The following is a 14,873-nucleotide window of genomic DNA, read 5'->3' as shown; positions in this document are numbered from 1 at the left end:
TGGGCAGGGCAAGGTTCGCCTGAAGGCTAGTTGTCTGCTCGATGGCTGGCTGGGAACAGTGTCCTGTGCAGCTACCGCATCCACCCACCTCCCCTGCAATAGAAGACTTTCCTTACCTGGCTGCAGAAAGCCATTCACTTTTGCAGGTGGGGGGGGGAGGAGGTTGTAGTGGTAGCCTGCTTCCCCCAGCAGCGTGGGGCTGAGAAGGGGAATTGGCATGTCGGCTTGCCAGCAGCCCAGGGGGGTTCTGGGTGTGAAGGCTGCGGCTGGGCAGGGGTATGGCCCCGAGAGGAGAATGGCTGATGGCAGTCTGTGCACTGAGAGGTCATGTTCAAAGCCAGCTGACAGATAGCACTTTGCCAGGGTGTGCCTGTTTCAATGGCATGCTGGGTCGGTCTCTGGTTTCCAGGGTTTTGCATCTAAACAGCAAAATGGGTCTACAACTGGCAATAACTTGAGCACCACCCCCCTCCTTCCACAGGCGTGCTGGGGCTGTACAGGGCTGGGCCTGTTCCCCGGTGTAAGTAGAGCAGTCTCAGGGCTGCTCTAATGTTAACCTCTGCTGGGATGTGCAAGCACAGCTAAAGGTGGAGCCCTCTATCCGCTCCGCGGTCACGTCTGGCCCACCGTAGCGGCCCAGGGCGTAAATATAATGCCCTTCATCCAAAGTGCTATGCCTGTGAACAGAAACCCCCGGGGGCGGCGGGGCTGTAGTACCGTTGAGTGCTGTTGCAATGCAGTTGTCCCAGCGCCTTAGCCCCAGGGCAACTCCTGCATAAATTCCGCAGCGCTTGGAGCAGCCCCGGGGCTGGGGCCGGGGGGGCAGGATTAGGCTGAGGTGAATGTTCAGTGGATAGTTCATGGTGGGAAGATGGACCTGCCTCGCGCTCATCGGTACCGTAGGGCGAGACCGGACAACCAGGGTGCTGGGGCTGGGGGGTAATAGGAGCCTCTATAGAAAAAGACCCAAGAATCAGGCTGTCCTATTAACCTCCCCCCCGGGGGCCGGGGACAGGGTGACGGGCCCGGGGACACTACCCGCCCTCCCTCTTGCGTGGGAACCAGGAGGCACGTGCCGCGCCCGCTGCAGGCCCCGCCTCCGAGCGCGGCCCTGGCCCTTTAAATCGCCGCTTCCCCCCTCCAGGGGCGGGTTCGGCTCCCCCCTTTTGATGCACCCGCCGAGGCCACGCCCTCCCTCCTTTAAAGGCGCAGGCTCGGGGCAGGGGCGGTGACGGGCGCGGTGAGTGTCTTTTCCCGCGCCCACAGTGGAGAGGCGCGGGGTCGTGGGCAATTGGAGGGGCTGCTCTGTGGGGGTACAGGAGGGTGCTCTGGGGCGGGGTACTGGGGGCGGGGGCTCGTGGAGGGTGGCAGGGGGGTGCCGTGTGTATAGAGGGTTGCACTGGGGGCAGGTTGCCTGGGGTGTGTGCTGGGGCTGGGGGTAAATGGAGGGTGCTCTGGGGTGTCCTGGGGGCTGTATATGGAGGGTGCTCTGGGGGGGTGCCTGGGGCTGGGGGTACATGGAGGGGTGCTCTGGGCCAGGTGCTCTGGGGGTGTGCCTGGAGGCTGGGGGCTCATGGAGGGGTGCTCTGGGGAGTGTGCCTGGGGGCTCGTATATGGAGGGGTGCTCTGGGGGGTGCCGGGGGCTGGGGGTACATGGAGGGTGCTCTGCTGGGGGGGGTGCCTGGGGGCTGTATAATGGAGGGGTGCTCTGGGGGGTGCCTGGGGCTGGGGGTACAGGAGGGGTCTCTGGGGCAGGAGGCTCAGGGGGGCTGGGGGCAGGGTGCTGTAGGGTTGTGTGCCTGGGGGGATATGTGGAGGGTTGCTCTCAGGGGGTGTGGGGGGGTGTTCTGGGACTCCCTGGACCCCTAGCTGTACATTGTTCCTTCCCTAGTGGGCACTAAGGAGCATCTGGGGGCGGGGGCAGTACGTGGTTCCCTTCTCCCACCTGTTCTGGTGCCCCCAGGCAGGGTCCGCACAGGGATTTACACCCCACATCGTGCCCCCACTTCTTCCTCCATGTGCGGTGCCCAGTTATATGGGGTGCCTGGTCCCCAAGCATTTGGGCATCTCCAGGAGATCAAACTGCCTGGGGCTTCAAACTTTCATGCCATCCTGCTATGGCAGAACTCCCCCAGCTGGCTGATGGGGGCAGGCGCCCCCATGGGTGTTGGTGGGGACGGTTCCAGGGGGGTGACTCTATCTGGACTGATCGGGTCCAAATTCCGCTGTGCTCCTGGTCCCCCCCCCCCCAGCCTGGGCAGCCTGGCCCCCAGAGCACCCCTCCATATACAGCCCCCAGGCACCCCCCCCAGAGCACCCCTCCATGTACCCCCCACAGAGCAGCCCCTCCAATTGCCCCACGAGCCCCGCCTCTCCCACCTGTGGGCGCAGGGAAAGAACGTCACCGCGCCCGTCACCCGCCCCCTGCCCCGAGCCTGCGCCTTTAAAGGAGGGGAGGGCGTGGCCTCGGCGGGTGACATCAAGGGGGGAGCCGAACCCCGCCCCCTGGAGGGGGGAAGCGGCGATTTAAAGGGCCAGAGGCCGCGCTCGGGAGGCGGGGCCTGCAGCGGGCGCGGCACGTGCCTCCTGGTTCCCACGCAAGAGGCGAGGGCGGGGTAGTGTCCCCGGGCCCGTCACCCTGATCCCCGGCCCCCGGGGGGGGAGGTTAATAGGGACAGGCCTGATTCTTGGGTCTTTTTCTTATAGAGGCTCCTATTACCCCCCAGCCCCAGCACCCTGGTTGTCCGGTCGCCCTACGGTTACACGAGAGCGCGGAGGCAGGTACCATCTTCCCACCATGAAATATCCCACTGACATTCACCTTCAGCCTAATCCTGCCCCCGGCCCCAGCCCCGGGGCTGCTCAGCGCTGGGAATTTAATGCAGGAGCTTGCCCTGGGCTAAGGGCCTGGGACACTGCTGCAACAGCATCAAGGTACTTACAGCCCCCAGCCCCGGGGGTTCTGTCACAGGCATAGCACTTGGAGAAGGGCATTATATTAGCCCTGGCCGCTAGGTGGCAGACGAAGGGAGGGATAGAGGGCTCCACCCTATAGCTGTGCTGCACATCCCAGCAGGGTACATTAGAGCAGCCCTGAGACTGCTCTAACTTACACCGGGAACCAGCCCAGTCCCTGTACAGCCCCAGACGCCTGGGGAAGGAGGGGGGTGGTGCTAGTTATTGCCAGTTGTAGACACACATTTTGCTGTGTAGATGCAACCCCTGGAAACCAGAGACAGACCCAGCATGGCCATGAAACAGGAGCAAACCCTGGCAAGTGCTACTGTCAGCTGGCTTTGAACCCATGACCTCTCAGTGCAAGACTCCATCAGCCATCTCTCCTGGGGCCATACCCCTGCCAGCGCAGTTCACACCCAGAAACCCCCCCTGGCTGCTGGCAAGGGACAGCAATTCCCCTTCTCAGCCCCAGCTGTGTGGGGAAGCAGCTACCCTACAACCTGCACCCCCCCACCCCACCTGCAAGTGAATGGCTTCTGCAGCCAGAGGAAAGTCTTCATGCAGGGGAGGTGGGGGGAGTGGGTAGCTGCACAGGGACAGCTGTTCCCAGCCAGCCATCGAGCAGAACTAGCCTTCCAGGGACCCCTTGCCCTGCCCAAGCTTGAGGCAGCACTCAGCCTCGGCCAGCGCTCGCTGCCTGAGAACGTTTCTCAGTGTGGTGCAGTGCAGGTGAGAGCTGGGAAGGAGCAGATTCTATTTCCCACCTCCCCCCTGGTCTCCAAACTCTCCCCCCACCCCTGGCACACACAGGAAGAGAAGAGCTGCAAGAAGATGCCTTGCCCAGTTTGTCAAATGCCAAGTATGCCAAGCCTCAGGCCATGCTGAGGGGGCAGCCCAGGGCCCAAGCTTGTTACCACGCTGGTGAGCGGGTGCAAAGCCATCACCCTTCCCTTCCCCCCACCCCATGCTGGGCCCACAAAACCTTGGCCGGGAACCAGCTAATTACAGTCCCGTTCGCTTCCTTGTCTGAGGCCCAGCCCCTCCCTCCTGGCACCAGCCCGTGCAACCAGCCAGGCAGAACAGGGCAGAGGGGCTTGGCTGGCCCTGGCTGCCCTTGGGAAAGCACAGCCCTGGGGCCCCCATTGTGAATCTCAGCCCCTGCCCTCGGACAGGCTCCTCAGCCCAGTGCTAAGGCTGCCAGGCAGGTACCTCTCGTGCCCAGCCTCAGGCCTGTGGCCACACAGGACTTGCCCCCCACTTCTGAGCTGGACTCACCCCAGCTGCAGAGAAGTCACAAGCTCCCTCGCCTCCCCCAGGACCCAAGCTGACCCCTCCTGGCACTTGTCGATTTAACTCTGCCCCTGGGGGCGGTGTCATCAGCCCAGCTCTTATCAGGCAGGGGCAGATGGGCAGAGAGGCAGCCACCTGCTCCATTTATCAACAGGGACCAGCTGCACTGGGCAGTCACCCTCCAGGCTCCAGCTGGTCACCCCCAGGGAAGGGGAGTTCGGAGCAGAGGTGGCTAGAGCCCAGGAAAGGGGCTGCTTAACCACCTCCAGCCTGAAGAGCTGGTGCCCATCAGACAGACCCAGGCCCGTCCCCTCCGACGTTAACCTCACATCTCTCAGGTCCCGAGAAGCACGTCTGTAGCCCGGCCTGGCTGCAGGCTAGAGCCAGTTTCCTGCCACTCACACCCCCACCCCCTCAGCGGGGGCATCAGGTGGCCTGGCTGAACCCCACTGTCTATCACCCCTCAGAGGGGCAGCCACCTGTGCTCGCTGGGCATGGGGGGAGCACACCCCAGCCCAGGAATCCACCTCAAAGCAGGTGCAGGCAGGTGCTGGGCTCAGACTAGGCCACTGTGGGAGCAGGGGGTGCTTACCCCCATCCAACAGCACCTTGACAAATCCAGTGACCGCCCCTAAGCTGGTGCCAGGCCAGGCCCTGCCAGCCTTGAGCTTCGGCTTACAGGCTGCTCAGCTGCACCCTCTGCTGACCAGCCGGGCAAAGGAGAAGCCTGACCTGTGCTCCTGGCACTTCATCCTGAAAGGACCAGGACCAGGGCCGGCGGGGGGGAGCGGGGGGGGAGGTGTGAGCAGCTCTGCAACAGCCATGGGGCATCCTCACCCCCCTGGGCTCAGTGCCCCCTCGCTGGGCTCAGAGGCAGGGGAGCTACCTTTGGGCACCCAGGGTCATTCCCCTTTGCCTCACTGGCCGGCCACAAGCACAGACGGGGAGGCCCAGGATAGGCAAGTTCAAATCGCAGCTGTTCCCCCACTTCTGCCCCTGGGGTCCATGGACAGAGGCTGAGAGGCAGCAGATTTTCACAAATCGACAGCCCGGCTGGTTTAGGATTTAGAAACAATCCCCTGCCCTGCCCCCACCCAGAGGAGTCAGAGCCGGGAGTGAAAGCGGGATCTGAGAACCAACCCTCCAGATTCACCCACCCCCACACCAGCTACCTTCAGACACAACCAAACAGCAGCTTCATTTAATACACTGTTTTTTTTGTTTTTTTACTTACATTAAATACATTGGTAAATCAGCAGCTGAATTCTGTTACCATGATTGTTATGTTAATGCAATGTAGGAGCTTTCTCAAAGCAAAAAAAATTGATCAGAAAAAAAGGCAAGCAGGATTGGGGGGGGCAGGGGAGGGCTTCCAAAAGCTGCAGTGTCCCAATTTGGTCCAGGGATTTAGCCAGAAAACCACCCCTACTCCTGGAAGAGGGGTGGGGACACAGGGGAGAGCAGAGGACTCTGGCCACAGGCTCAGGGCGTCCCGGCTTTGCCAGCAGCCACTGGGGTGGATGCTCGTGGTTGTCACATAGGTCAGTAGAGTCTCTCCACCGAGCAGGAAAAAAAAAAAAGTCTTTCCAGCAAGGACAGAGCCCCCCCCAGTGCGTTACAAGTGCAGCCTGAAATCTCCAACCACACCCTTGTGCTAGTGGCGGGGGAACGTACGTGTCACATCACTGCAGGGACCAGAGAAAAGAACCAAATACCCACAAGGCCAAGTCACCCTTCAGCCTCCCAAAGGCCTCCTGGCCCTAAGGGCCCCCCCATACACAGCCCAACTCAGCAAGGGGGGCTGGGAAAAGCTAACAGCCTCCCAGCCACTTCCCGAGCAATTCTCCCCCGACCCCGGGCGCCTGATGCTTCCCTTGCCTAGTTGTCTCTGCTTCAGCTCAACTTGACCCAGACAATACGAAACAAGACAGGGACAGGAGCTGCTTCCTGGAAGATGTTGGGGCTCCAGTTTGGCTAGTGCTGGGGGAGGGCATCACAGCTCCCCCTTGAAGAGATCCCACTTCAAAGCCACCCTCCCACCCCAACAAACGCCCAGGGCAGCATCCTCACCTCAGCAAGGCAGGAGCTCCCCCACAGGCTCCCCCCGGGGCAGTCAGAGCAGCAGCAGCACGAAGGGGCCGTCAGAGTTTCAAACCACGACTGAACCAGCGAAGGGGCCGGGACTGACAGCGCTGCAGGCGGCTTATGTGGAGACCAGGTGCAGGAGGACGTGCGAGATTCCCTTTGCCCCTGCTCACAAGAGGCAAAGTTCAGCCTGTGGCCCTGGCAGCCTCCGAGGCACCTAAGAAAAGCCAGCAGCTAGTGCCAGCGGTAACGGTGCATCAAGGATCCTTGACAGGTCGCAACACACCCAAGGGCGACTGGGAACCAGAGGCAAGAGACTCCGGCCCTGGTTTCCCCCTGCATCCGGGCAGGGCCCCAGGACCTGTCTGGAACCTGCTACAGCCCATTAAGCCCCAGGGGAGACCATCCAAACAGGCAACCCCTGTGGAAGAAACCAGTTCCTGCTAGGAGCAGCTGGGATCAGCTATTCCCAGGCTGCACCAGGGGATTCCCATGCAGCCCAACAGGCCTATGCGCTGGTGACAGACACCATAAAAACGCTGCTGCTGCTTTGCCCGGGAGAGCTCATGTTTCACAGGCCCTCAGGCGTGGAGCTGAGTGTGTGACACTACACAGGCAGGGGCTGTGCGCAGGCAGGCTGGGTGCCTGTCTGACCCCCCCCAGTGGAATCAGCTGCGGCAGGCGTGGGGCCAAGAAGCAGAAGACACCCCCCCCGTGAGCAGTGACCCCCCCCAGCATCCGGAAAGGACACAGACTGGCCTGTGATTTGATGCAAGGAGAACCTGCAGGTGGAGCCGACAGGGACCTCAAGGTTCCTCTTCCATGGGGGGCGCCAAGTCCTTCCAGTGTCCCAGACTCCTCCCCACCTCCCCCAGGCTCCAGCCCCTGCTAGATAGACAATGGGGGAAGGGGCAGCAAACAGGACAGCCGCCTCTCCCAGGGCAGGAAGGAAGGCAGGTCCCATTCTCCTTCACCCCATCTCTAACACGGACTCCCAACCCCACATCCCACTTGCAGCTCCCTAGGTTTGCTGCTCAGTGCCCCCCCAGACGGAGGGACACCCCCATTCCGAAGTGAGCCTGGCTAGCCACTTGCCCTGCAGGGTAACAGACAACGCAAGCCCCACTTCCCAGCACACAGCCAAGGCTCTGCAGCGTATCCAACACAGGAACGGACTGGAGCCCAGAGGATAAAACCTTTGGTGCATTCCCTTAGCGGAGGGAGCAGCAGAGCTCAGCGGTGACCCCCCCCCCGTCTCCCTCAGGGGCCCTCCAGATAGCTTAAAATCCGAACGCGCCCAAGATGGCCTGAGCTCAACGGGACAGACTGGAGATTAAAGTGCAAACCAGAGAATTGGCGTGGCTGGTGATATGGGAAGGATAAAAATCCCAGAAGCTCTTGAGAGGCATATCCCAGCGGGAACTTTGTGGTTTTACACCCCACCCAAGTCAGTATGAACGAGACCATCTGGCACACAGCCGTGGAATCCACCCGGCACACGATGCTGGGTGCATCAGCCTGGCGTTACCACCATCAATGGGATTACGGGGCCTGGCCACTGCTCGCACCAGACATTTCACAATTCTATTCCTGCTACCGAGAAGTCATTGTCTGTGTTCGCTTCGTAGTGATCAGCACCAGCCAGAATCAGCCCCCCGCTGGATCACAGGATTCCAGCCCCGCACTTCCCCCCGTTCCCCATCACTGCCGGAAAGGCCACCCAGGACAAAGTTAAGGACACTGCAGCTTCTCCCCTCCCCACCCCCAAACATTGAAATAGATGGGGGGGGGGGGAGAGAGAACAGGAGAAAAATTAAAGCGTAAACCCACAAAAGACACCCTCAGAAAACAGTGTTTTCTGTAGGTCCCCATTCAACTTATTCTTCATAAAATAAACCTACAAGGATTAAGTTTCCACCTCCTTTAGGCCCCTCCCCCCAGCATTAAATAAAGGGGGGCGGTAGAAGAGGACAGGTGGTATGGGACAGAGAACACAGATTTACCAAAGCAAAGATGGGGTGGGTGGGTAGGTGGCAGGAGTTAGCTGGGAGGAGGAGATGGGGAACCAATCAGAATTAGGTAGCTATTTGCACCTATAATACAAAGTGAAGAGTTTGTTTTTTGGAAGTTAAGTCCCCGGTCGATCTGGTTCCACTGTCACTGGCCTGGTGGGAACAGATGTCTGGCGGTGGTTCTGAAGCATTAAAAAGTGCAATTAGAGGCGCCGGGAGGGATTCGGTTCAGCCGGGGGTCGGTGCGCCGGTGTTAGGGGAGGTGAAGTGTGGTGGACAGGGGTGGGAATGGAGGGTCTCTCTTAGCTCGTCGTCTCGCGCCGGCCTCGCTCTCGAACACCACCCTTCAGTTGCTACAACACTGGCTCTTGTTCTGCTGGGTCTGCTCGTGGAGGTCCACTCCTCGGTTCCGTCCCGCCATGCCACCCGTGCTCTGGGGCTCGCTCTTTGGCAGCTTCTTGGCTGGAGGGGGAAGGAGGGAGAGTGAGCAAGGCCGATAGAGAGGAGCAGCTCCTCTCCCTACCTCCTGGGACACTGGCACCAGCCACCTTCCGCCCAGGCCGGTTCTCAGATGGCCCATTTCTGAGACTCAAATCTGGATTTCAGAGCCACCTCCTTGCTGCCCCCACCACCACTCTGCTCTCTAGGGAACCCGGCTCCTGTCCTGCTGTGTCCCCTGTGGCCCTGGAGAGCTAGCCAGCGCCAGGAGAGCTGGCTGGAGTCACTCCTGTGTGGGTCCTGCTGCACGACCAATCGTTACTGGTGCCACCCAGGACAGAGGGGCCTTCCCATGGATGCGGAGAGTTGGGAACGTCCCAGGTGATGCAGATTCTGTGCAAGCAGCAGCTCTCAGGCCTTTTGTCTGCACACATGGATTTGAAGACACTAAAACCTGAGGTGTCAAGACAATCAGAAACGAGGTGGCCCTGGAGATGCGAGAAGGAGCCAAGGTTTCAGGGATGTGGAAGGTCTCTGAGGGCACAAAGACCCAGCAGCCTAACCTGTAACCACAAAGTCTAGCCTGGCGCTTCCCCAGTGGAGAAAGTCGTCATGGGTCCCCTCCGAGCCGGCCAGCGCTAATGCAGCTTCAACATGGAGCCTCCACACTGAGCCCAGCACCAGAGCCCGATGGCAGATCACTGCTTGCTTCCCTACTGAATACGCAGCAGTACAGCTCCTCCCCCACTCCAAACACCTTCAGGAACCACTGGCACATCCAGTCCTGTGGTACCGGAGCAGGACAGGAAGAGGAGCTCCAGCCCTCCACACGGACTGGAGGAATCAGAGTGCGGAGCTCCCAAGACAGGAGCCTGGGGCGTGCCGCACCCACACCTTACCTATCGCCAGGAAGAGATCATTAACATTCATCGCTGTCTTGGCCGACGTCTCCATGAACAATAGGCTGTTGTCATCTGCATAAGCTTGTGCCTCCTGTAACAGAGATGCAAGTTCCACCGTTGAGGGGGGTTCCCGCCTGGAGGGGGTGGGAAGGGTGAGTGGCAGCCAGACCCACAAACGAGGCCCTTTTACGGGCACTGACAGTCCTGCCTCTACACAAGAGGCTGAGGTCCTCTGCTATGCAGCCGAGCCAGCAGCTCCAGAGACAGCCCCTTAACCCCAGCTGGGCTGGTGGCAGGAAGCAGAAAACTCTGCTCTCTGGGAGGCTTCGAGAGGCTGCTGCAGGGGCTTGGCTGTGCCAACAGGCCTAGCTAAGTGCCCGATGGGAGCAGCGATCCTCGAACGGCGGGTGGAGAACGCCCCTGTGCCACTCAGAGGAGCTGCCAACATGGCTTGGGGGGATTAGATTCCAGGAGGCTGCTCCCCCTTCCCTGTGCAGCCCCCACACTCAGATTCTGGGAGTACCTGACAGAGCACGTGTCCAATGGACTCACGAGCTGCTTGCTGGCCGACCCCCGGCCAGAGCAGAGAGACTCATGTGCTGCTGCAGCTAGATGCCAAGAGGCTTTCAAAGGCCAGGGGCTGAATTCAGGTGGCAACGGGGGGCTGGGACGCCTTAGCTAAGTCCACAAACCTCAGCTACTCACTTCATATTCTACCATGCGCTTGTTGGCGAGGTCGGCCTTGTTGCCTGCTAGGGCTATGACAATGTTGGGGCTGGCTTGCCGCTGCAGCTCTTTCACCCATGTCTTCGCTCGGGCAAATGTTTCCTGGAAGGGAAATGCGGGAGAGGACAGCGTCAAGTCAGGGACCTGCCAGGTTCTGGGCGGTGAGCGGCCAAGCTAGACACAGAACCCAGGTTTCCCAGCTCCTGGCCTTACTCCTGAGACCATCCTCCCTTCTAAAGTGGGACAAATTTCACCCTCCACCCCCCATTCCCTCCAGCACCAAGACAGCTAAGGGAGAACTCCCAATGTACCTGGTTGGTGATGTCATAGACCACAATGGCAGCTTGTGCCCCCCGGTAATACATTGGGGCCAGACTGTGATATCGCTCCTGGCCAGCCGTGTCCCAGATCTCAAATTTGACTGTTGTGTCATCCAGGCAGACAGACTGTGTGAGAAACGCCGCTGTGGAGAGTTAAGGAGACAGTGGTATGGTAGCACTCAGCCCATTGTGTAGGGCAAGAGAGGCCCTGCCCTGGTGAGCTGTCAAGCTAAGGAGATTGACAGCAAAGCCTGGGAGGGGAAGTGACTGCCCAAGGGCGTGCAGCAGGTCTCCTGGCTCTGAATCTAGGACCTTGGAGCCTGCTGCCTCTCTAGGCATACAGGAGCAGGTTAATGTCGAAACCTGAAATGATTAACATTGACCCCCTATTGCTGAAACCCTGCTGCTGTGCACAAGGGCTGCTTATCCAGAGATCAAAGAGACGGCTCACATGGCGGCTGCAAACAAGAGCCCGCCCTGTGTTCTGCAAGGAGCTGGGGGCTCCCGCCCCATCAGACGTGGGGGATACAGTCACATCCAAACAGGAACAGTGTTTGTGCCCAGGCTGGTTGGCACATCCCGATGTCGTCATGCGGGATGCAACACGAGTCAGCGTGGGATACTGCGATCTACGTTTTCAAGAGGGACTAGCAATCATGTTAAAAGGGGCTTGCTTTCCAGAGGAGCCCAGCACCCTCTGGTGTTAAGGTGGGAGCCCTAGCTCCTTTCCAAGACATACGCCTTCAAGAGCCTGGTTCCATTCCCTGCAGCTTTTGGGACATGCAGCCCCCCTCGATAAAAAGGCTTTGCATGTGACTTTCAAACCCAACTGGCCCTCAAGTCCCCCTTGCAAAGGGAGGAAATGGATACAACGGGGTGATGTTTGCCTGCAGCAGAGCCCAGGAGTCTTGGCTCCCAGTTCCCCACAAACAGCTGTCTGTGGATTTGTGTGGCCATATGAGTGTGCTATCAGTACCCCAGGGCTAGGGGAAGACAGGCTGAGAGAAAGCAAAACACATTAAAAAGGTTCTACACAAGCCAAGACTGAGCACTCAGGTGGTGTGCAACCCGGGTATCATAGAATCTCAGGGCTGGAAGGGGCCTCAGGAAGTATCTAGTCCAACTCCCTGCTCAAAGCAGGACCAATGCCCAGACAGATTTTTATCCCAGTTCCCTCAAGGATTGAGCTCACAACTCTGGGTTTAGCCGGCCACTGCTCAAACCACTGAGCTCCCCCTCCCCCACTGCCGGGCGCTGAAGGAGTCAGGAACATGTCTCCTGGGGGATTCACCTGTGATCACTCAGCCCTTCCTCGGCCCTCCACTACTGCAAGTCTCCAAGTTCTCAATGAAAGATGGTCCCCACTTTACAGAGGGGGCAGTGACACACGCACGCACATGAACAGAGCTCAGGGGTCAGCTCCTGCTTCAGTGCCCTACCCTGCCTCACTGCCCGTTATACAGACATGCCACCTATTCATCGAGATCCATTGTGCGATCTTGCCTCAGCCGTGATCTGAGAATTGGCTGTACCATCTCACACGCACTACAGGACTCTTTCAGGAGCATCAGCAAGTCACAGCTGCGTCCTTCTACATACAGTGAGGCTGCAGGTAACTCCGGGAGGAGCATGGATTCATTACGCCAGCTAGCGCTGAGCCTCATCCCTGCAACTCACTTGGGCCCCTCTGAAGGTGCCATAGGCCTTGGGCGGCTCCCAGTGACACGACAGGATCTGAAGCAGCCAACAAGGGAGGAGCGAGGGAAGCCACGAGCGCCAGAGGACAGTGGGGAAGTCTGCATCTACCCCCCCAGACACTCCCCCGCGCCCTCACACAGCACTTACCCCCAATGGTGCTCTCCTGGTATTCGTGGAACTGACCCTTGACGAAGCGCAGCACCAGACTGGACTTCCCCACCGCGGACTCGCCCAGCAGCACCAGCTTAAACTGACAGATTTTACTAGCTTGGGACTGACCATTCGGCCGAGCGGCTCCTCTGCTGGTCATGGCCTGGATTCTGGTCACACCCTGTGCCCCAGAGGATCCGAGAACCTTCGCGCCACTGACCAGCTCTTGGCTTGGTTCTGAGCCCAGGAACAGTATCCTAGTGGCTCAACTCTCCTGAAACACAAGAGGGGGGCGGGGGGGAAGAATCAACACCCGGCACAGATACAACACTACAGAGGTAGACGTCTCAGACGGGAACTCGGTTGGCCCGAGCTGCCTTCCGCTCCAATCATACAGAAGCCGAGTGCAGCAGGAAAGGACTGATTACTCTGCTAAGCCCCAAACAGCCCCACAAGAGGGACCGAGCCCCAGTTTATGGACCAGTAATCGCCTTGCACACCACACACAAGGGTGCGTGAGGAATAGAACCCGGGAGTCCAACTCGCCTATGGACCTCCTAGGCCACGCTCCCTTTCCTGCCAAGAGCTCCGATTCACCCACACATGAAGGCAGAGAGGCCTGCGCTGTGAGCCTCACTGGTGGATGAGCTTTAAAAAGGAGCATGCTGACAAGCAGAAACTGGGGCATGGAGTGAAAGAAAAAGCCGGATCCTTACAGCTAAGTGAGTGAGTCAGCAATCCTAGCAGATGTCTCACTCGCATTCCTGAAGACGTAGCAAACAGCTTCTGGATAGGAACGTGCATTGCACCATGTGGTACCAAGGGCCGGGGCGGAGGGGCAGCGCCTCTGACCTGTTCTAGGAAGGGGCAGGAGGATTCAAGAGCTCTCTGTTGTGCAGCAACAAGCTTGGGCCCCATTTGCAGCCTGAATGCAGCTGCAAGTGGCCTGAAATGCCACATTATCTCGTCTCCCCTCCCTCCCCCTGGCTCTCCGGGGGCAGGACGGAAGGACTGAACTATTTCATCGCTGCCGTTTGGAAGGGAAATTCTTAATTGAAGGACAGTCAGGTCAATGTTTGTTTATGTCTTTGGAGATCCCCATTCACGCAAGCAGTACAGGCTCACTGCCTCCACACAAGGGCTATCGGCAGGCCACATTCCCTGCCCAGCAACCCACACCCCTTTTAAGCCCTTGCATGGTCTGCAAGAGAGTGAAACTGATGCAACCCTGGTCAGTTTCACATTGCCACTCCCCATGGCCAAAAGTGGTTCTGCCCCAGGCCCAGCAATGGGTGAAAAGAACCAGCCCGCAGGGAGTTCTCAGGAGGGACACGTGACGAGACAGAAGCGTCACTACACCCAGAGCTGTGCTGGGTTTACCTTACACCAGTCTAACCCCATTCAGTTGGGCCAGTGCCACGGGCTGCGAGAACAACTTACTGCAGTTTAAGTGAAGTCAACTAGGAATCGGTTTAAACTAGATCAAAATAAGCCAGTCTGAAACCTGACGCACCCAAAGGTTTGCACTAGTTTGCAAGAGTGGAACATGTACAGTCAATACCAGAGATCCTATTTCAAGTGGTGGCCAGTGGTGGGCGGAAGGGTTAACCAGGTAGGGATAGAACTGGAATTGAACTAGCACCCAGACATCTGCATCACAGAGATGTGAACTACAGACTCTTGTTTTGGTTCCAGTGCCTCCGGTCTGCCAGCGGCTGTGAGTTCAGGTCCCCGAGGTCTCTCAGGACTTCAACTCAATCCTTTGTTCAATGCACTAAGACAGGGATAAAGGATTCCTTCAACATGATGGAAATGCATTTTAAGACCTCAAAGCACATGCATGCTAGCGATGGTTCTTTACTAGAATCCCCTTAGAAAACAACGTAAGAAGTGGGCTGTAGCCCACGAAAGCTTATGCTCAAATTTTTAAGTCTCTAAGGTGCCACAAGTGCTCTTGTTCTTTTTGTGTTCATTCAAATAGCTCTACATCTGCTTTGGGATGTTCATAACTGCAAAAGAGATACCGGGAGCAATGGAAGAAAATGGCATTAAACATCAGTGTTTATTTCACCGTTTAACAGATTAAATTAAGTGGTGAACATCTTAGCCCTTTATTCCAGTGGATTCGTACCCCTAGCGATGAGTCAGGGGAAGTTTAGCAAAATGTGTGGTGGTTAGTTTGCCTACCAACTCTCCAGAGCCCATTTCTGGATTCCATAGCCAGCATCGGTGACCTTGGCACTAAGGGCAGACAGGTTTCTTACACTTGCCCCAATTGCCTATTATTTTTCCAG

The 14,873-nt window shown here is 58.5% G+C and overlaps 1 protein-coding gene across 2 annotated transcripts in view; it reads right to left on the bottom strand.

Annotated features, from left to right (window-relative positions):
* Nucleotides 1-5,433: 5,433 nt before the first annotated feature.
* RAB5B (RAB5B, member RAS oncogene family) overlaps nucleotides 5,434-14,873 on the bottom strand; it is a 100,133-nt gene continuing 90,693 nt past the window's right edge. For both annotated transcript variants that reach the window (XM_032785590.2, XM_075061107.1), the window contains exons 2-6: nucleotides 12,577-12,853; nucleotides 10,723-10,874; nucleotides 10,391-10,513; nucleotides 9,683-9,776; nucleotides 5,434-8,807 (exon numbers count right to left, since the gene is read on the bottom strand). In XM_032785590.2, the coding sequence (XP_032641481.1) occupies nucleotides 8,692-8,807; nucleotides 9,683-9,776; nucleotides 10,391-10,513; nucleotides 10,723-10,874; nucleotides 12,577-12,739 (648 nt within the window). In that variant the 5' untranslated portion in view covers nucleotides 12,740-12,853 and the 3' untranslated portion in view covers nucleotides 5,434-8,691. The remainder of the gene's footprint in view (nucleotides 8,808-9,682; nucleotides 9,777-10,390; nucleotides 10,514-10,722; nucleotides 10,875-12,576; nucleotides 12,854-14,873) is intronic.

The sequence above is a fragment of the Chelonoidis abingdonii genome, chromosome 26, assembly GCF_003597395.2.
Source record: "Chelonoidis abingdonii isolate Lonesome George chromosome 26, CheloAbing_2.0, whole genome shotgun sequence".
Classification (NCBI taxonomy): Eukaryota; Metazoa; Chordata; order Testudines; family Testudinidae; genus Chelonoidis; species Chelonoidis abingdonii.
This window is presented reverse-complemented; position numbering and strand designations above follow the sequence as displayed.